The 15,226-nt window shown below is 34.5% G+C and overlaps 1 protein-coding gene across 2 annotated transcripts in view; it reads left to right on the top strand.

Annotated features, from left to right (window-relative positions):
• The window catches only part of RIF1 (replication timing regulatory factor 1), a 60,131-nt gene that overhangs the window by 41,677 nt on the left and 3,228 nt on the right, over positions 1-15,226 (top strand). Inside the window, exons 22-33 of one of the 2 annotated variants that reach the window (XM_012659407.1) lie at positions 1,110-1,152; positions 1,689-1,891; positions 2,729-2,828; positions 3,974-4,093; positions 4,538-4,689; positions 5,023-5,103; positions 5,200-5,254; positions 5,636-8,881; positions 11,141-11,287; positions 11,606-11,683; positions 11,772-11,887; positions 13,207-13,360. In XM_012659407.1, coding sequence (XP_012514861.1) covers positions 1,110-1,152; positions 1,689-1,891; positions 2,729-2,828; positions 3,974-4,093; positions 4,538-4,689; positions 5,023-5,103; positions 5,200-5,254; positions 5,636-8,881; positions 11,141-11,287; positions 11,606-11,683; positions 11,772-11,887; positions 13,207-13,360 — 4,495 coding nt within the window. The remainder of the gene's footprint in view (positions 1-1,109; positions 1,153-1,688; positions 1,892-2,728; positions 2,829-3,973; positions 4,094-4,537; positions 4,690-5,022; positions 5,104-5,199; positions 5,255-5,635; positions 8,882-11,140; positions 11,288-11,605; positions 11,684-11,771; positions 11,888-13,206; positions 13,361-15,226) is intronic. The other variant, XM_012659415.1, reaches the window with a different exon arrangement.

Here is a 15,226-nt window from a genome sequence, read left to right as displayed (position 1 = left end):
TAATGAGAGCATACTTGACATGTTACTCTGCGATTAAGTATATATGAGATATGCACTTAATACAGTTGGCCCTCTGCATCTGTGGGTTCTGCATCCATGGAGTCAACCAACCCCTGATAGAAAATATTTAGAAAAATAAATAACAAAAATAGTAAAAATTTCAATGTACAGTATAACAACTATTTACATAGTATTTACATTATATTAGGTATGCTAGAGATGATTTAAAGTACACAAGAGAGTGGACATTGGTCCTAGAAACAATCCCCCACAGATACTGAGGGGTGACAGTATATTGTATGTTTCTTGTACCATTTCCATGAGAATCTCATTCTTTTCATTGTCTGCATAGGATTCTGTTAAACTTTTTACCCAGTTTCTGGTTTGGTGGACGTACGCCTTTGTAGCGTTTTCCCTCATAACAAACAGTAGAACATAATTTGTACATAAATCATTGAGCACATTTGCCACTATTTCTGTAGAAGAAGATTTTTTAGGGTAAAAATGTTGGTTCAGAGGATATGCATATTTAAGTTTGTTAATTAAACCTCTAAAAGTTTACTTAATTTTGCATTACCCTTTACATTTGAGTTGAAGTAAAGCGTGCGTTAAAACGTGAGAAAATCCCAAATAATATAAAACCATTTTGAGAGGATTCATCAGTATGCAGGCTTCTATGGTTCAGTCATAATTAAGTTTATCTTTTATAAATTAAACTCACAGAGTTTTAGAAACAGATTTTATAAAGTATAAAATGCAACCCCCAAATCCATAAACTTTTCTTTGCAAATTTTAAGTTCTTCATCAAGAATAGTTCATGCTTAAAAGAAATGTACAGGAGCAAGTAACTAGTGTGAGTACTTTCAGATCTATTTTAGATATTTTCTGTGAAACAAAAAAACTCTTATTTTTTAAAGATAAGTTTGTTTCCTGCCTATTTGACAATTTTTTTTATTACTTGTTAAGCCTTGGGACAGCTTTTTGTATCACTACATGCATATCTCTTATTATGCCTGTATTACCTCATTTTTAGGTTTAGCTTGATAAATAGTAGTGTTTACTTCCTTAAAATATAAACGGTACTTTATTTTATGTGTTTTTCTTCCCAGGCTTGATGAAGTTCCTAAAGTGTATAGTTGTCTGAACAACAAGGTAAAAATAGACAATTGTCCATGAAACATACTTTCACGATGAAAAAATGGTGGAGTTTAGATAATTTTCTTCCTTAAACCTAAGTCTGCTCATTTTTAAGGGGGTTATTATACTTGATTTGTAATGAACATTTCATAACATGATATGGACACATTCACAGGTAGATTTTTCTTAAAAGGATTTAATAATGTATTTTAAATACATTTAATTCATTACCTCCTATCTTATTTATATATAAAAGTACAATTGGCTCCAAAGTTTTCCCAGGTGAAATTTGTGTAGGCAACTATTCCTGTTACCATTGATGTAAAAACAAAATTTTTTTCTGTTAATGGAAACTAAACTCAAAATTGAGCTTTAATATCAATAATTAAAGAAAATTTACCCGATAATTTGTCAGCTTATCAAGAGGGATAAATATTTAAGGTGATAGCAGAGGCTTGTTTAAAATTCAAATTTTAAAAATTGAAATAGCAACATGTTCTGTAAGTTAATGTTCAGTGTATTTTTTGCTTTTATTTTTTCCTTTTTCCTAGTTAGAAAAGCTACTAGGAGAAATTATTACTTGTCTGCAATTCATCTACACTGGAACATATGACAGTGAACTTCTTGAACAACTCTCCCCACTATTATGCATAACATTTCTGCACAAGAATAAACAGATTCGAAAACAGAGTGCTCAGTTCTGGAATGCCACATTTGCTAAAGTGACGATGTTGATTTATCCTGACGAGTTAAAGTATGCCAATATCAAAACTTTTATACGACTAACTATTGTGATAAATATAAATTGATATATTGGTTTAAAGCAAACTTTTCTTATGGGGAATTGTTGCAGAGGGTTCCTAAGTTGAAATATTATTATTTGTAGTATATGGCAATTATTAAACATTATTTGACCTTTTCTTTGGCTCTTAGAGTAACCTTGATTTCATGAACCTAGAAAAGCCGTTTAAAATTATCCTTTTTTTTTTTGGAGAGAGTTTCTTATCGCCCTGGGTAGAGCGTAGTGGTGTCGTCATAGCTCACTGCTGCCTGAAACTCCCGGGCTCAAGTGATCCTCCTACCACAGCCTCCCAAGTAGCTGGGACTACAGGCATGTACCACAGTGCCTGGCTAATTTTTCTATTTTTAGTAGAGATGAAGTCTCACTCTTGTTCAGGCTGATCTCAAACTCCTGAGCTCAGGCGATCCTCTCGCCTCCGCCTCCCAGAGTGCTAGGATTAATAGGTGTGCCATGCCCATCCTAAAATTATCCTTAATAATGGAAGGGTTTTAAAGCTGGATATGAAAAGTTAATGTAATATTGTACTTTTGTTTCCTGTTTTCCATGATAAAAATGTGGAAATTTTGATAAGTTTCTAAAGAAGAAAATTTAGAAATTCAGGAAAATACAGGGAAAAATACAAAAAATTATCTAATTTCTCCTGGTTTTATATATGTGTAGAAAGAAGTAGTCTTTAAGCCCCATGTATTTTGCTGCTCTAAAATTATAAATAAAATGCTCTTGTTAACATATCAGTGTTCACCAGTACTACTTGACTCAAGATATATATGTTTATGTACTTTTTTAAAGACCAGTGCTAAGACAAGCCAAACAAAAATTTCTGCTTCTGTTGCCTGGTTTGGAAACTGTTGAAATGATGGAAGAATCCAGTGGACCGTATTCAGATGCAGTAAGTGTTTGTTTTCCTGTTTTTTTTTTTTTAAACTTTTAAATGATATTTGAGTAGTTTGTTTATTATAAGTGATAAACAAGTAGAACCTAAACAGAAAAGAGTTCTATAACATAGGTAGGATTTTTCCATATTGTCAATTGTCTTGCCTAAAATAGCTTATGAATTACAGGCAAAAATTTTCACTAGTGATTCTCATGTAAATAATCTCTAATTCTTGTTCACTAATGATCTTTTTTGAGCTCAGATACCTTGTATGTACTATTTTAGAAAGTTCGTAATTGTTAAAATAAATGTAGTTAAGTGTTGCTTTGGAAAAAACTAGAAATAACTGTTACTAGTCTATGTCTAAGCAAGAGCTACTCTCACTTTTTCCTATCAATTCTCCCATTTCTTCTGTCAGAAAAACACATCCTTGCTATCACATCATACCTTAGGACCAAGGTTCTTCAATTCTGCCTGAAGATATAGGCAGATAAAGACATGGGCACTATATTCCCCTGAGGTGGAATATCCCTAAAAAATTTTTCCTACTCGAGCAAATGATGTATGGCAGTTTTTTGTTTAGAATCTGTAAGAGGAAAAAAATACAGTCAACTAAGTACTCTATTTTGTTTTGTTTTTGGTTTTGGCTAAAATAAAAAATTTTTCACCAGGTAACCATCTAAACTTGTTAAGACTTATTCAGTGGCATTTCACCTATAAAAGCCATGTATTCTGTTGAAGGAAAATGTGCTTGGTGCAGTAATATTCTGTATTACATATGCTTTATTAACCCTCTTTGTTGTTTAATGTGTAAAGTTATGGCTTTGAATTTTCTTTTAGAATAGTGCCAGTAATAGGTGGAGTATTTGAGTCTAGTAATTTGATTCACATTGTAGTAATTATGTGGTATTTCTTATTTTCCCAGAATTCATAAAATTAAATGGTGCAAAGCAACTGCTATAAAAGTTAGAGGCAACAAAGCCATTTGCTGTTATTGACTTAGTGGCTTTCCTTTCTTTGATTTTAATAGGGTTGAATAATCATAAGAAATTTGACATTTGAAATGAGTACTTATTAGACTGGAATTTTCAAAATGTGAAAAGGAGAAGTAAAATAATACAGTTGACCTTAATGAAATTGTTTTATTTTTAATAAAACAGACAGAAAATTCACAACTAAATGTGAAGATAAGTGGCATGGAAAGAAAATCAAGTGGAAAAAGAGATTCCTTTTTGGCACAAACAAAGGACAAGAAAGAAAAGATGAAACCACCAGCCAAAGTATGTTTTCAAAAGTATATTTAATAGAATTTTTTGATTAAGTGTACAGTAGCCTGAGGACATGCAGCTTTTAATTGGAAGAAAAAGCTATAAAAGGCAAGATTGCAAGGGGATGATAGAATTTGGTCTAGAAAGTCTACTAAGGTAGCATGGTAATCTTGAAGCCTTAGGTGATTCCTTCTTAGTAAAGATAAGTTTTCGTGTAATCCTTAACATCTGTTACATGTAGTTACTCCAGGAAGTATTTATTAGAAGCAGAAAGAAAGTGAAGGGAATCATACTAATTTATTATTGATCATGAATATCATTGAATCAAAGGGCTCGAACTTCAGACTTTTTCTAATCATTATTGAAAAACTATATCTGTATTAGAAAACAGATTGATAGAAGTATTAGAAAATAATTTGGAAACTAAAATGTACATTTACTTTTTTTAATCTGCAGCTGAAACTTGAATCTTCATCTCTAAAAGTAAAGAGTGAAATACTTTTGGAAGAGGAAAAGTCTACTGACTTTGTGTTTATATCTCCAGAAGGAAAAGATGGAAAGGAAAGAATACTAACTGAACATCAAAAAGAAGTACTCAAAACAAAGCGGTTTGTAGGCCTTTTATAACTTTGTGTTTAGAACTAAGATACTGTGTATACTAAGTTTTAATGCCAAAACATGCTGTGTATACATTAATTTTATAATGTATAATGCTACCTAACTATAGGTATAAGATAATGTACCAAATGTTACAAATTGAATTCCTTTACTGAAATAGATTGGGAGATTGATTGTTTCATGGAAAGTCTGGAAAATAAGCATGTAGGCCTTGATTTCATATTTTTTGTAAAAGACAGCTTGGTTGTAGAATTGTAAGATTACTTTCTAATTGTAGGAACGTCATCAGATTTTTGGAGTTACTTATGTAAAATTTTTTTCAGGTGTGATATTCCTGCCATGTATAATAATCTGGATGTTTCACAAGATACGTTATTTTCTCAGTATGGCCAGGAAGAGTCTATGTAAGTATGGAAGCCATCAAACTTTTTATAACTGTTTTCCTGATTTCTAAGTAATTACAAAAACAACATTCTAATTTATATCACTATTTATTTCAGGGAAATTCCTGCTGTAACCAGAAAACCAAAGGAAGATTCCAAAATGATGTTTAAGGTATATTTGCTACTTTGTATTTTGGGGTTGTTAGAATCATCCTTCCATTATGGAGTCTCTTAAACTGCTGAAAGGTAGTCTGTAAGCTTTCATTTTATTAGTTTTAAGATTTACTGTATAACCTCTTAAGTCCCACTTAAATACTAGCAGAATTATAGCCTGTGTGTGTTTAATTAAAATAAATGTGTTTGGCTTTTACTGAACATTTACAAGTAGGAATGCAAATTAATAGGCACCTACTGCTATGTTTGGAATATTAGCAATGTATTGAAATTTAGTAATTGTCTTTGAATTACTAAAGTTCTACACTAAAATTTTCCCAGAAAATCAAACTTGTTTGCTGGTTAATCTATATATATATATATATACATTTCTGTGCAGGAGGAGCAAATGGAGAGTGACAGTGTCATTCCTCAAGATGTCACGGAAAACTGTGGTATGGATGAACAGCTTGAAAAGGCTTCCTTTTCAAATAAAGAGTGTGGTTCTGTTGATGAAACCAGTTCAAAAATACTGAGCAGTAATACCGATGCCAGAAAAAAAGCTTTAATTCCATCAAAGAAAACTTCAACTGAATGTGCATCTAGTGCAGAAAGTTCTGTTGTTGTCAGCAGTAGCTCAGTTTCTAATGCCGCTATTTCTGGAACTCCTCCACAGCCTACAAGTCGGAGGCAAACTTTTATTACCTTGGAGAAGTTTGATGGGTCAGAAAATAGACCTTTTAGCCCATCCCCCTTGAATGACATGTCATCAACTGTTACAGTGAAAAGTAACCAGGAAAACATGATTAAAACAGGTATTCCACCAAAAGCAAAGCAACGAGAAGTGACTCTTTCAAAATCTGATTCTGAAAAAACATCAAATGCAACTAAGAGATCAGGCCGGAGATTGGGTAAAGCTGAACAAATAGGAAATAAAAGGTCTAAGCCCTTAATGAAATCTGAACAGGAGAAAAGTACTCAGGAATCTATTGAAGGCATGGTAACCTTAGAAAATAACCCACCTGGTTTGCTTAATCAAACAGAATGTGTATCAGATAATCAGGTTCATCTTTCCGAATCTGCAGTGGAGTATGAAGATACCAAGTTTAAACCAACAATAGAAAATGCTGTGTTACTAGAAACTAATACTATAGAAGAGAAAAATGTAAAAATTAATTTGGAATCCAAAGAAAATACACCCCCAGCAGGAATACCGTCAGATCAAACGGTAAATGACGATAGTCAGGCTCAGATAACTCCAAATCAAAAAACCCTTAGACGATCTTCAAGACGACGTTCTGAAATAGCAGAATCTACCACTGATAGCCAAGATAAAGAAAATAATCATCAAAAAAGGGAAAGACGTAAGGAAGAAGAAAAACCTCTTCAGAAGAATCCGTTGCATATAAAAGATGATTTGTTACCTAAGCAAAAACTGATTTCTGAACAAATTGTACAGGAGAATTTAATTGAGAAAGGAAATAGTTTACATGAGAAGACTTCTGGGGAAACCAGTGCTAATGCTGAAATTGACCAAAATAAAAGAAAGCCCGACCTTGAGAATATTAAGTCTGAAGGAGATGGTGCCCAGGACGTTGCAGATAAATCCTCTGAGAAACCAGTAAGGGGCCGAACACGGTATCAAACAAGAAGAGCATCTCAGGGTTTGCTTTCTAGCATTGAAAACTCAGAATCTGATAGTTCTGAGGCAAAAGAAGAAGGTTCTAGAAAGAAGAGATCTGGAAAATGGAAAAGCAAAAGCAACGACAGTGTTGACATTGAAGATCAAGAAGAGAAAATGGTAAAACAGGAGTGTATAAAAGCTGAAAATCAGACACATGATCATAAAGCAAGTTCAGAAGTAGACGTAGACATAAAGTCTCAGGTTTGTGAAAAAAAAGATGAAAGTAGTACTGTAATACTTGAGGATTCTGCATCTTCAGATTTGTTGCAGATTTCTGATGATGTAGCAAATACATGTGAGGGGGAAAGTAAAACTAGCAAATGTGCAGAATATTTCTTTACAAGTCCACCTGTGCCAGAGTCAAATCTAAGAACTAGAAATGCCAGTAAGAGATTACATAAGCGAGACTCTATTGATAATTATAGTGTAGGAGAATCCTCAAAAATAGAGACATCAGACATTTCTTTGCCTTCTGAAAAAACTCTTGAAACGCTTGAATGCCACCATAAGAGAAGTAGGAGGGTGAGGAGATCTAAAAGTTGTGATTGCTGTGGGGAAAAATCACAGCTTCAGGAAAAGTCATTCATTGGGTTAAAGAACACAGAAAATTACGATGTAAAGATTAGTGAAACAAAAAAGACAGATGTACAAACACCTGTAACTATATCAGAAACTTCTAAAGCTAATCTGTGTTCTGAAGTAAAATTTTTAGATGAGCACCACAGTGTGGATTTTCATTTGGGTATCAAGGAGGATAATGACACTATCAATGATTTATTAATTGTATCTGAAACTGAGTTGAAAGAAAATACCATTCAAGAAACTCTTCCTTCTGAAATAGTAAATTTTAAAGAGGAAACTTGTGGTATGGATTCTAGTGAAGTGAAGTCTCTTCAAAGCCAAGAGCCACCTAATAAAAAATTTAAAGCTGCTGGCCCGTGTTTAGCTGATTCCAAAGATATTTCCCAGGAATGTTCTTTGGAAACTAAAGAAGAAAAGCCAGAAGCTACCCTGGAAGGGGAACTAAGTCGAGGTTATGTTGTTAATGTTGAAGAAAATGCATGCAAAGTAGCAGAATCCAATCTACAGAAAGTAGAAACCATGGAATTGGATGTAAGAAATGATAAATCTGAAGCTAGCTTCTCTGAACAAGAGAGTACCAAAACTGATATTTCTGAAGAAGCAGCAACAGAGGAAAACAGTAGTAGTGGTGATGAATCTGAAGCAGACACAGCTAAAAAACTGTATGCCAAAGAAGCAGCAACTGAGGAATTTAATTCAGGCATCAGTCTTTCTGATAATACCACACCTATAACAGTGAATGCTCAAACTGAGATGTCTGAACAAACAGCAGTTGGGGGACTAGATGGAGGAAGTGATGTGTCTGATTCAGGTTCATCTGAAGAAATGAATGCTGAAGTGGAAAAGTGTGAAGAAACAGTGATCGATGAGGTGAATGCTGAAACTGACCATGTCAATAAAACAGAAGATGAGGACATGTCCATCAAAACCTCTAAACCTGAAGATGCTGAAACAAAAGGACTCAATGCAGAAATTGACAACATTGTTTCTGACACACTTGAAGTGAGCACTGAAGAAGGAAAAGTTGACTGTAATAAAACTGAAACAAATACTGAACTTAATGTACCTGAAGAAATAGATGATAATCAAATGGTAGTGGGAAACGATATTTTACAGGAAGTTCACACTTCCAAGAAAGTGGAGGAACCACCACAATCTCTGACATCTGAAACAGGTATCTCTGAACTGATAATAGAAGACAATAATGCATCTCCTCAAAAATTAAGGGAACTCAATCCTTCCCTTGTGTCAGCAAATTACAGTCCTAGTGGCATGCAGACACGCTGTATCTGGTCTCCTTTGGCTTCTCCATCCACCAGCATTTTAAAGAGAGGACTAAAAAGACCCCAAGAAGATGAGATCTCGTCACCTGTTAACAAGGTAGGAGGAATGAAGCTGGATATTTAGGGGTCCGATATTTGATTGAAATATTTTGGCCATTCAGTGGCACCTGGTGAATGACAAAATATTAGAATTATGTGTTCACTCATTTTGATAATCTGCCATGGTGCTAGGAGAAAGAACAGGTAGAAAGAAAGGTGTTGAAAAAAGGAGACTGAAGCTCTTTAGATATTCTTTCATCTCACAGCACTAAACTAAAGATCTTTATGCAACTATGCATTATTGTTCACCTTTGGCAAAATTGGTAAGGCTCTCTTAAGATCTTTTCGGCTTCTCATACCATTGTTATCACATGAGGAACAGATTTGGGAATTCAGGCAACACTGATTACCATTGCTAAAGCAAGTTTAGCACTTACTGTGTGTTGGGACACTGCTGTTTTACCTAGGTGTTTATATAAACTCTTATTTTTAGACTGTGTCTAATTAAAAGGAAAAAAATCTTGTTAGGCTGTACCTTCATCAGTTTGTGGATTTGATTTTTTTTAATTATTTATATCCCATCTCCTAAGCTAAATTATAGCTCCTTGTTTAGGAAACGTGGATTATCTATATATCTGTCTGTTTTTGCCTTTTGGCCCTGTACCTTGCATATAGTTGTTGGATGAATGCATAAAAAAATGTAAAAAGGAAAAGTTACATGAGCTACGTAGCTTAGCTTATCCTCTAAATGTTCTAAAAAGGTGTGGTGCTGGTATTTCTTAGTTTTGAAATTGAACCTGTGCTTTAGTGTAGAATACATGTTTGTATATACAAGCATGTATATATTATACAAACGTGACATCTTGCTTTTTGCCTTCAGCAAGCACATTTTGGAAACTTCCCTTAATTCATATTTCTGTTACTCTTAGGACTTTTCAACTTTCCAAGATACATTGAAAGTTCTGCTGAGAGTTTAGGGATTACCTATTTAGGAAGACCTAACAGCTCTTGAGCTTTTGTTTTTTCTTGTATATAGGTTATTCTTAGTTTTGAGAGTCTTTTTTGTTTTGTTTTTAAGTATTTTAAGTTTAATAAGCCATAGAAGTCCTTGAAAAGTTTATGAAGGTAAGAGTGCCTTAGGATTGACGTCTCTCTCTCTCTCTCTTTTTTTTTTTTTTTTTCTCTGGAATTTTTCTAGCCAAGATGTCTCTTTCTTCAGTATACTACTTTAGATTATTACTAGAAGCTAGCTAGTTGCTTTTTGATTGATAGTAGTTCATACTTAATATTTATTTAGGCAATAGAACAGCATATTGTAGTTTTTTGTAGCAGGTATGTATAGAATCTGCCCACTCTTGGGAATCAAGATCACAAGATGTATAAGAACATATTAATGGGCCAGGCGCGGTGGCTCACGCCTATAATCCTAGCACTCTGGGAGGCCGAGGCGGGCGGATTGTTTGAGCTCAGGAGTTCGAAACCAGCCTGAGCAAGAGCGAGACCCCGTCTCTACTAAAAATAGAAAGAAATTAATCGGACAACTAGCAATATATAGAAAAAATTAGCCGGGCATGGTGGCGCATGCCTGTAGTCCCAGCTACTCGGGAGGCTGAGGCAGAAGGCTTGCTTGAGCCCAGGAGTTTGAAGTTGCTGTGAGCTAGGCTGACGCCACGGCACTCACTCTAGCCCGGGCAACAAAAGCGAGACTGTCTCAAAAAAAAAAAACCAAACAAACAAAAAAAACATATTAATGGTATAAGAGTGCTCTATGTGTATTTATATCAAATAGCTGAATGAGTGAAGACACTGTAGGAATTTAAACCAAAATTACTAAAAGCTGGCCCTAAGAAAGACAAAAATTGCTAACCAGTTTCTGTGACTCTGATGGTAACCTCCAAGAATTTAGAACAGAGATCAATAAGACATAGCAGAGACCAGTTACTTGTTTTTAACCTCTTCATCTTGTTCTTTCCAGTCTGTTCAGTAAGCCCATAAGGTTATTAGAGTCAGATTATACAATTTTAACTGCTATGTGCAATTTCATTAAGTTTCTACTGCTGTCCCTGTTTCATACATAGTCTTTGGTGTTATATGCAAAGACAGTTTAAAACCTGGATAATTAGGATGCACTGGTATTGAGTAATATCTGTGAAAACAGTCACTAGGAAAACAACTACTGTGTGCAGTTGGCTTCTAATGAAATAAATTCAGCTTTTAAGTCCATGTTCTATTATTGAGTAACCCTATAATGAGAATTTATGGTTTCATTTTATAAAACTTTAATTTTCTTAAGTAAAAACCTGACCTATGTTTTCAGGTTCGCCGTGTCTCCTTTGCAGATCCAATATACCAAGCAGGATTGGCAGATGACATTGATAGACGGTGCCCTGTTGTTAGGTCCCACTCTTCAAATAGTTCCCCCATAGTAAAAAGTGTTAAAACTTCTCCTACTGCACAATCTAAGGTAAGCTCTAGGCTTTAACATGTACATATATGTATATAGACACAGAATTGCATGTGCATGATTTGTCTTGAACTATTTGAGAAACAGCTTCTTTGGTTGGGATGTATTCTTTTGTAAGAACATGGTAAACAGACATGAAGAGAAGAGGTGGTAAGAGGCAATGATGATCCAGCAAGTAATTGATTACGTAGTAGATTATAATGTTTTCTGAAATTATAAAGAAATGATTGCAGTTTAAGTTGTGAAAATAAAATTGTAAAATTATAGTTATCTAGGGTTCTGAGTTTTTTTTTTTTTTCTCTCCTTTCTTCTGTCTAGCATAATACCACTTCAATCAAAGGATTTCTGTCCCCAGGATCACGTAGCCCTAAATTTAAGAGCTCAAAGAAGTGTTTAGTAAGAAGTGCTTTAGTTTTCACGTAACTTTATATTTTCGTGTTCAGTCAGGTGACCTCTATTTAATGGCTTTTGAAATTTATTCAAGATTACAGAAATGGTCAAAGAATCCATGCCATGCCCAACAGAAAGTGTTTACCCAGCTTTGGTGAACTGTGTGGCACCAGTTGACATCATTTTACCTCAGATTACGTCTAACATGTGGTGAGTGATTATTTAGGCTTCTGGCTTATAGTCCCAGATGCCACTTATTTAAGAGAAATATTTGAATGGTCAGGGTTCTCATAGTTAGAATTGATTGACATGCCCTCCACCTGCATACATTTTCTCTTTTAAGAGGTAAATAAGAATGTAGCTGGGAAGGTGGGCCAGATAGGATAAGTGTTCCCGTATTGCCCTGATATAATAAGAGAAATGTGTGCTTAATATTTCAGGTGCTGCGCTGAACCCTAATCATTTATTATCTCGTTTAGTCCTAATATAAACCATGTGAGGAATATGAATATCATTTCCACTTTATGTGAAGATTAGCACCACAGTCACACAGCTAGTGCGATCATGTGTTGGAAGAATGAGGTTCACATACATAAAACTTCTTCATGAGCTCTTTTTTGTTTTGTTTTGAAGGAAAGGTTTGTTTCCTTGATTTGAGTCTTGGAAACTTAAATGCTTGTGCCTAGACTGTTCTAGGTTACTGTATCGATTAAATAAATTGTTTCAGGTGGTTTGTGATGCCTTGATAATTTCTATTTAATTGAATTATCATGCTGCCCTATGATGTGTCAGACATACCAAATCCATTTCTTTTTTGGGGGTAGGGGGAAGACAAGGTCCTCTTTGTCACCTAGGCTAGAGTACAGTGGCACAATCATAGCTCATAGCTCACTGTAGGCTTGCTTTTTTTTTTTTTTTTTCCCCAAAGACACAGGGTCTCACTGTGTTGCCCAGGCAGGTCTCTAACTCCTGGCCTCAAGGGATTCTCCCGCTTCAGCCTCCCAAAGTGCTAGGATTATAGGCATGAGCCACTATGCCCAGCCCTGAGTCCATTACTGATTAAAGAATTGGGGAGAGGGAAATTAAAGGGAGTATAGATTAGGTTAGGAGAGGTAAAAAACTAGTGAGGAACCTGAGCTGTGAGCTTGGTAGGATAACAGGTTTTGTCTTCCTGTCCTACCTGTCCATGTTTATTACCCACCAATTAGAAAGTTGTTATGTTTACTTAAGGAAATCTGAGAATCATTTGTATTAAAGAGAATAATGTGTGTAAAGCATGAGGTATGCTATATAGCCTTAGTCTGTTTCCAGTGCTATTGTTTACACCAGGCATACACATTAGAACCAGATTTTATTTTAGATTAAATGTATGTATACCTGTCCTTGCTGTGAGGCTAGATAGGCCTATATAAATAAACTCAGTTATGATTTAGCTTAAGTGGGGAAATCCAGCTAGATAAGCTCTTGGAAATGGCATGTAAATAAAACTGTATAATTATTTTTTCCCTTTTCTCTTATTTTTTGTTCAGGGCAAGAGGCCTAGGACAGCTCATTAGAGCCAAGAATATAAAAACAATTGGTGATTTGAGTACTCTTACAGCATCTGAAATAAAAACCCTTCCTATTCGTTCTCCAAAGGTGTCCAATGTAAAAAAAGCTCTCAGAATATATCATGAGCAGCAGGTAAAAACTTAGATGTTAGTTTGAAATATGTATTCATAAATAATATAGCACTACACAAAAGTTTGTTAAACTGTTCTTGCTTAAAAGCCCATTATATGAGACCTTCCCCCCAGTCAAGAGTAACTTAAAAGATCATTTTGTAATGGTCCAGAGAAATTGCTCGTTTAGTTTTGTACTGTTTTTATGTAATGCACCTCACGTTTGTTTTTAAATTATCTTCTTTGAATTCTGTTCTATCCCCTTTCCTCATTCATTTCCAGTTGATAAAATTGAGTCCATGGCTACCATTGCTAAAACCTATATGTTCAAATCCAAACTTGTACAAAAAGCTTACAAATTTGTGGGTCACAGTATTTTGATTTTGGTGTCTAGCACATTTGTGACTTCTTTTTCTTACTTGTTCTTCCTGTCAACATTTTGTATATAAACATTTTTGGTCATGACATTTTTCGAGATTGGGATAAAAGCTAAGATTCTTCCCCCCTATAAAAATGTGTACAGCAGATGCTGTATATAATTTCAGGATTCACAGGCTCTCCTAAAACCCATTCAGAAATCCTTTATTCATTGACACTGCAAGCTGAATGTCCCTTATCCAAAATGCTTAGGACCAGAAATGTTTTTGGATTCCAGATTTTTTCAAACTTTGCAATATTTGCATCATACAGTTACTTAATGGGTTGAGCCTCCCTAATCCAGAAATCCAAAGTATTCCAGTGAGCATTTCCTTTGGGAATTATGTCAAAAGTGTTAAAGTTTTGAATTTTGGATTTTGAATTTTTGGATTAGGTATATTCAACCTGTATTGGAAGTCATGAACTAATGAAAAATAGAGTATGTTAAGGGTGGAAAACAGTGTTCTATAATAGAATTTTGTTAAGCTGGATTTTGCCAGCTACTGAAGACATCTGTATTCTTGAAAGTCCTTGATTTTGTATTAGTTTTTTTGTGGTCTTCAAAAAACATCTGTTAACCAGTTGCTCATAAACCAAAAACTATACTAGTAATTTTCAGTCTTGTAGATCAAGAGTTTAGTTTCTGAATTATTTTCTCATTCAGTTTCCATGAGCCCTGGGAAAATTGTGTGTGTGTGTTTAATAGCTTTATTAAGATATAATTCACATATTATAAAATTCACCTACCTATAAGTATACAATTTTAAATGGTCTTTAGTATATTCACACAATTACACAATCCTCCCCATGATCTAGTTTTGGAACATTATTTTTGTCACACAAAGAAGAAACTCTGACCCCATTAGCTCTCACTCCTCATCTCACCCCCTCAGCCATAGGAAATCACTAATGTACTTTCTGTTTGGATTTGCCTGTTGTGGACATTTTATAAAAAGTGGGGCCATACAACCTGTGATCTTTTGTGACTGGCTTCTTTCACTTAGCATAGTGTTTTCAATGTTTATCCATGTTGTAGCATGTCAGAATTTCCTTCCTTTTTAAGAATGAATATATTCCATTGTATGGATATACTGCATTTTATTTATGCCTTTATTAGCTGATGAACATTTGGCTTGTTTCCACCGTTTGCCATTAAGAATAATGCTGTTACAAACATTTGTATACAAGTTTTGTGGACATATGTTTTCATTTCTCTTGGGTATATACCTAGAAGTAAAATTGCTAAGTCATATGGCAACTAACTTTCTGAATGTAGTGTTTTCTCAATCACTGGTCCATAGGCTTTAGGAATTTCTGTGAAAATTATATTCTTTTTAAAAGATTCATATATTATTTACGTTTTCTGCTGCAATTTTTTTCCTCCACATTCTTGAACCTGGGAAGTATATAATGTAATTTTCTCAGTTACCATGGCTGTTTTTCGTGAGAAAGCCATTATGGCATACTGTAA

The sequence above is a fragment of the Propithecus coquereli genome, unplaced genomic scaffold (assembly GCF_000956105.1).
Source record: "Propithecus coquereli isolate 6110/MARCELLA unplaced genomic scaffold, Pcoq_1.0 Scaffold118, whole genome shotgun sequence".
NCBI classification, from domain to species: domain Eukaryota; kingdom Metazoa; phylum Chordata; class Mammalia; order Primates; family Indriidae; genus Propithecus; species Propithecus coquereli.
Note: the sequence above shows the minus strand (reverse complement) of the source record. Positions and strands in the feature narration are given on the sequence as shown.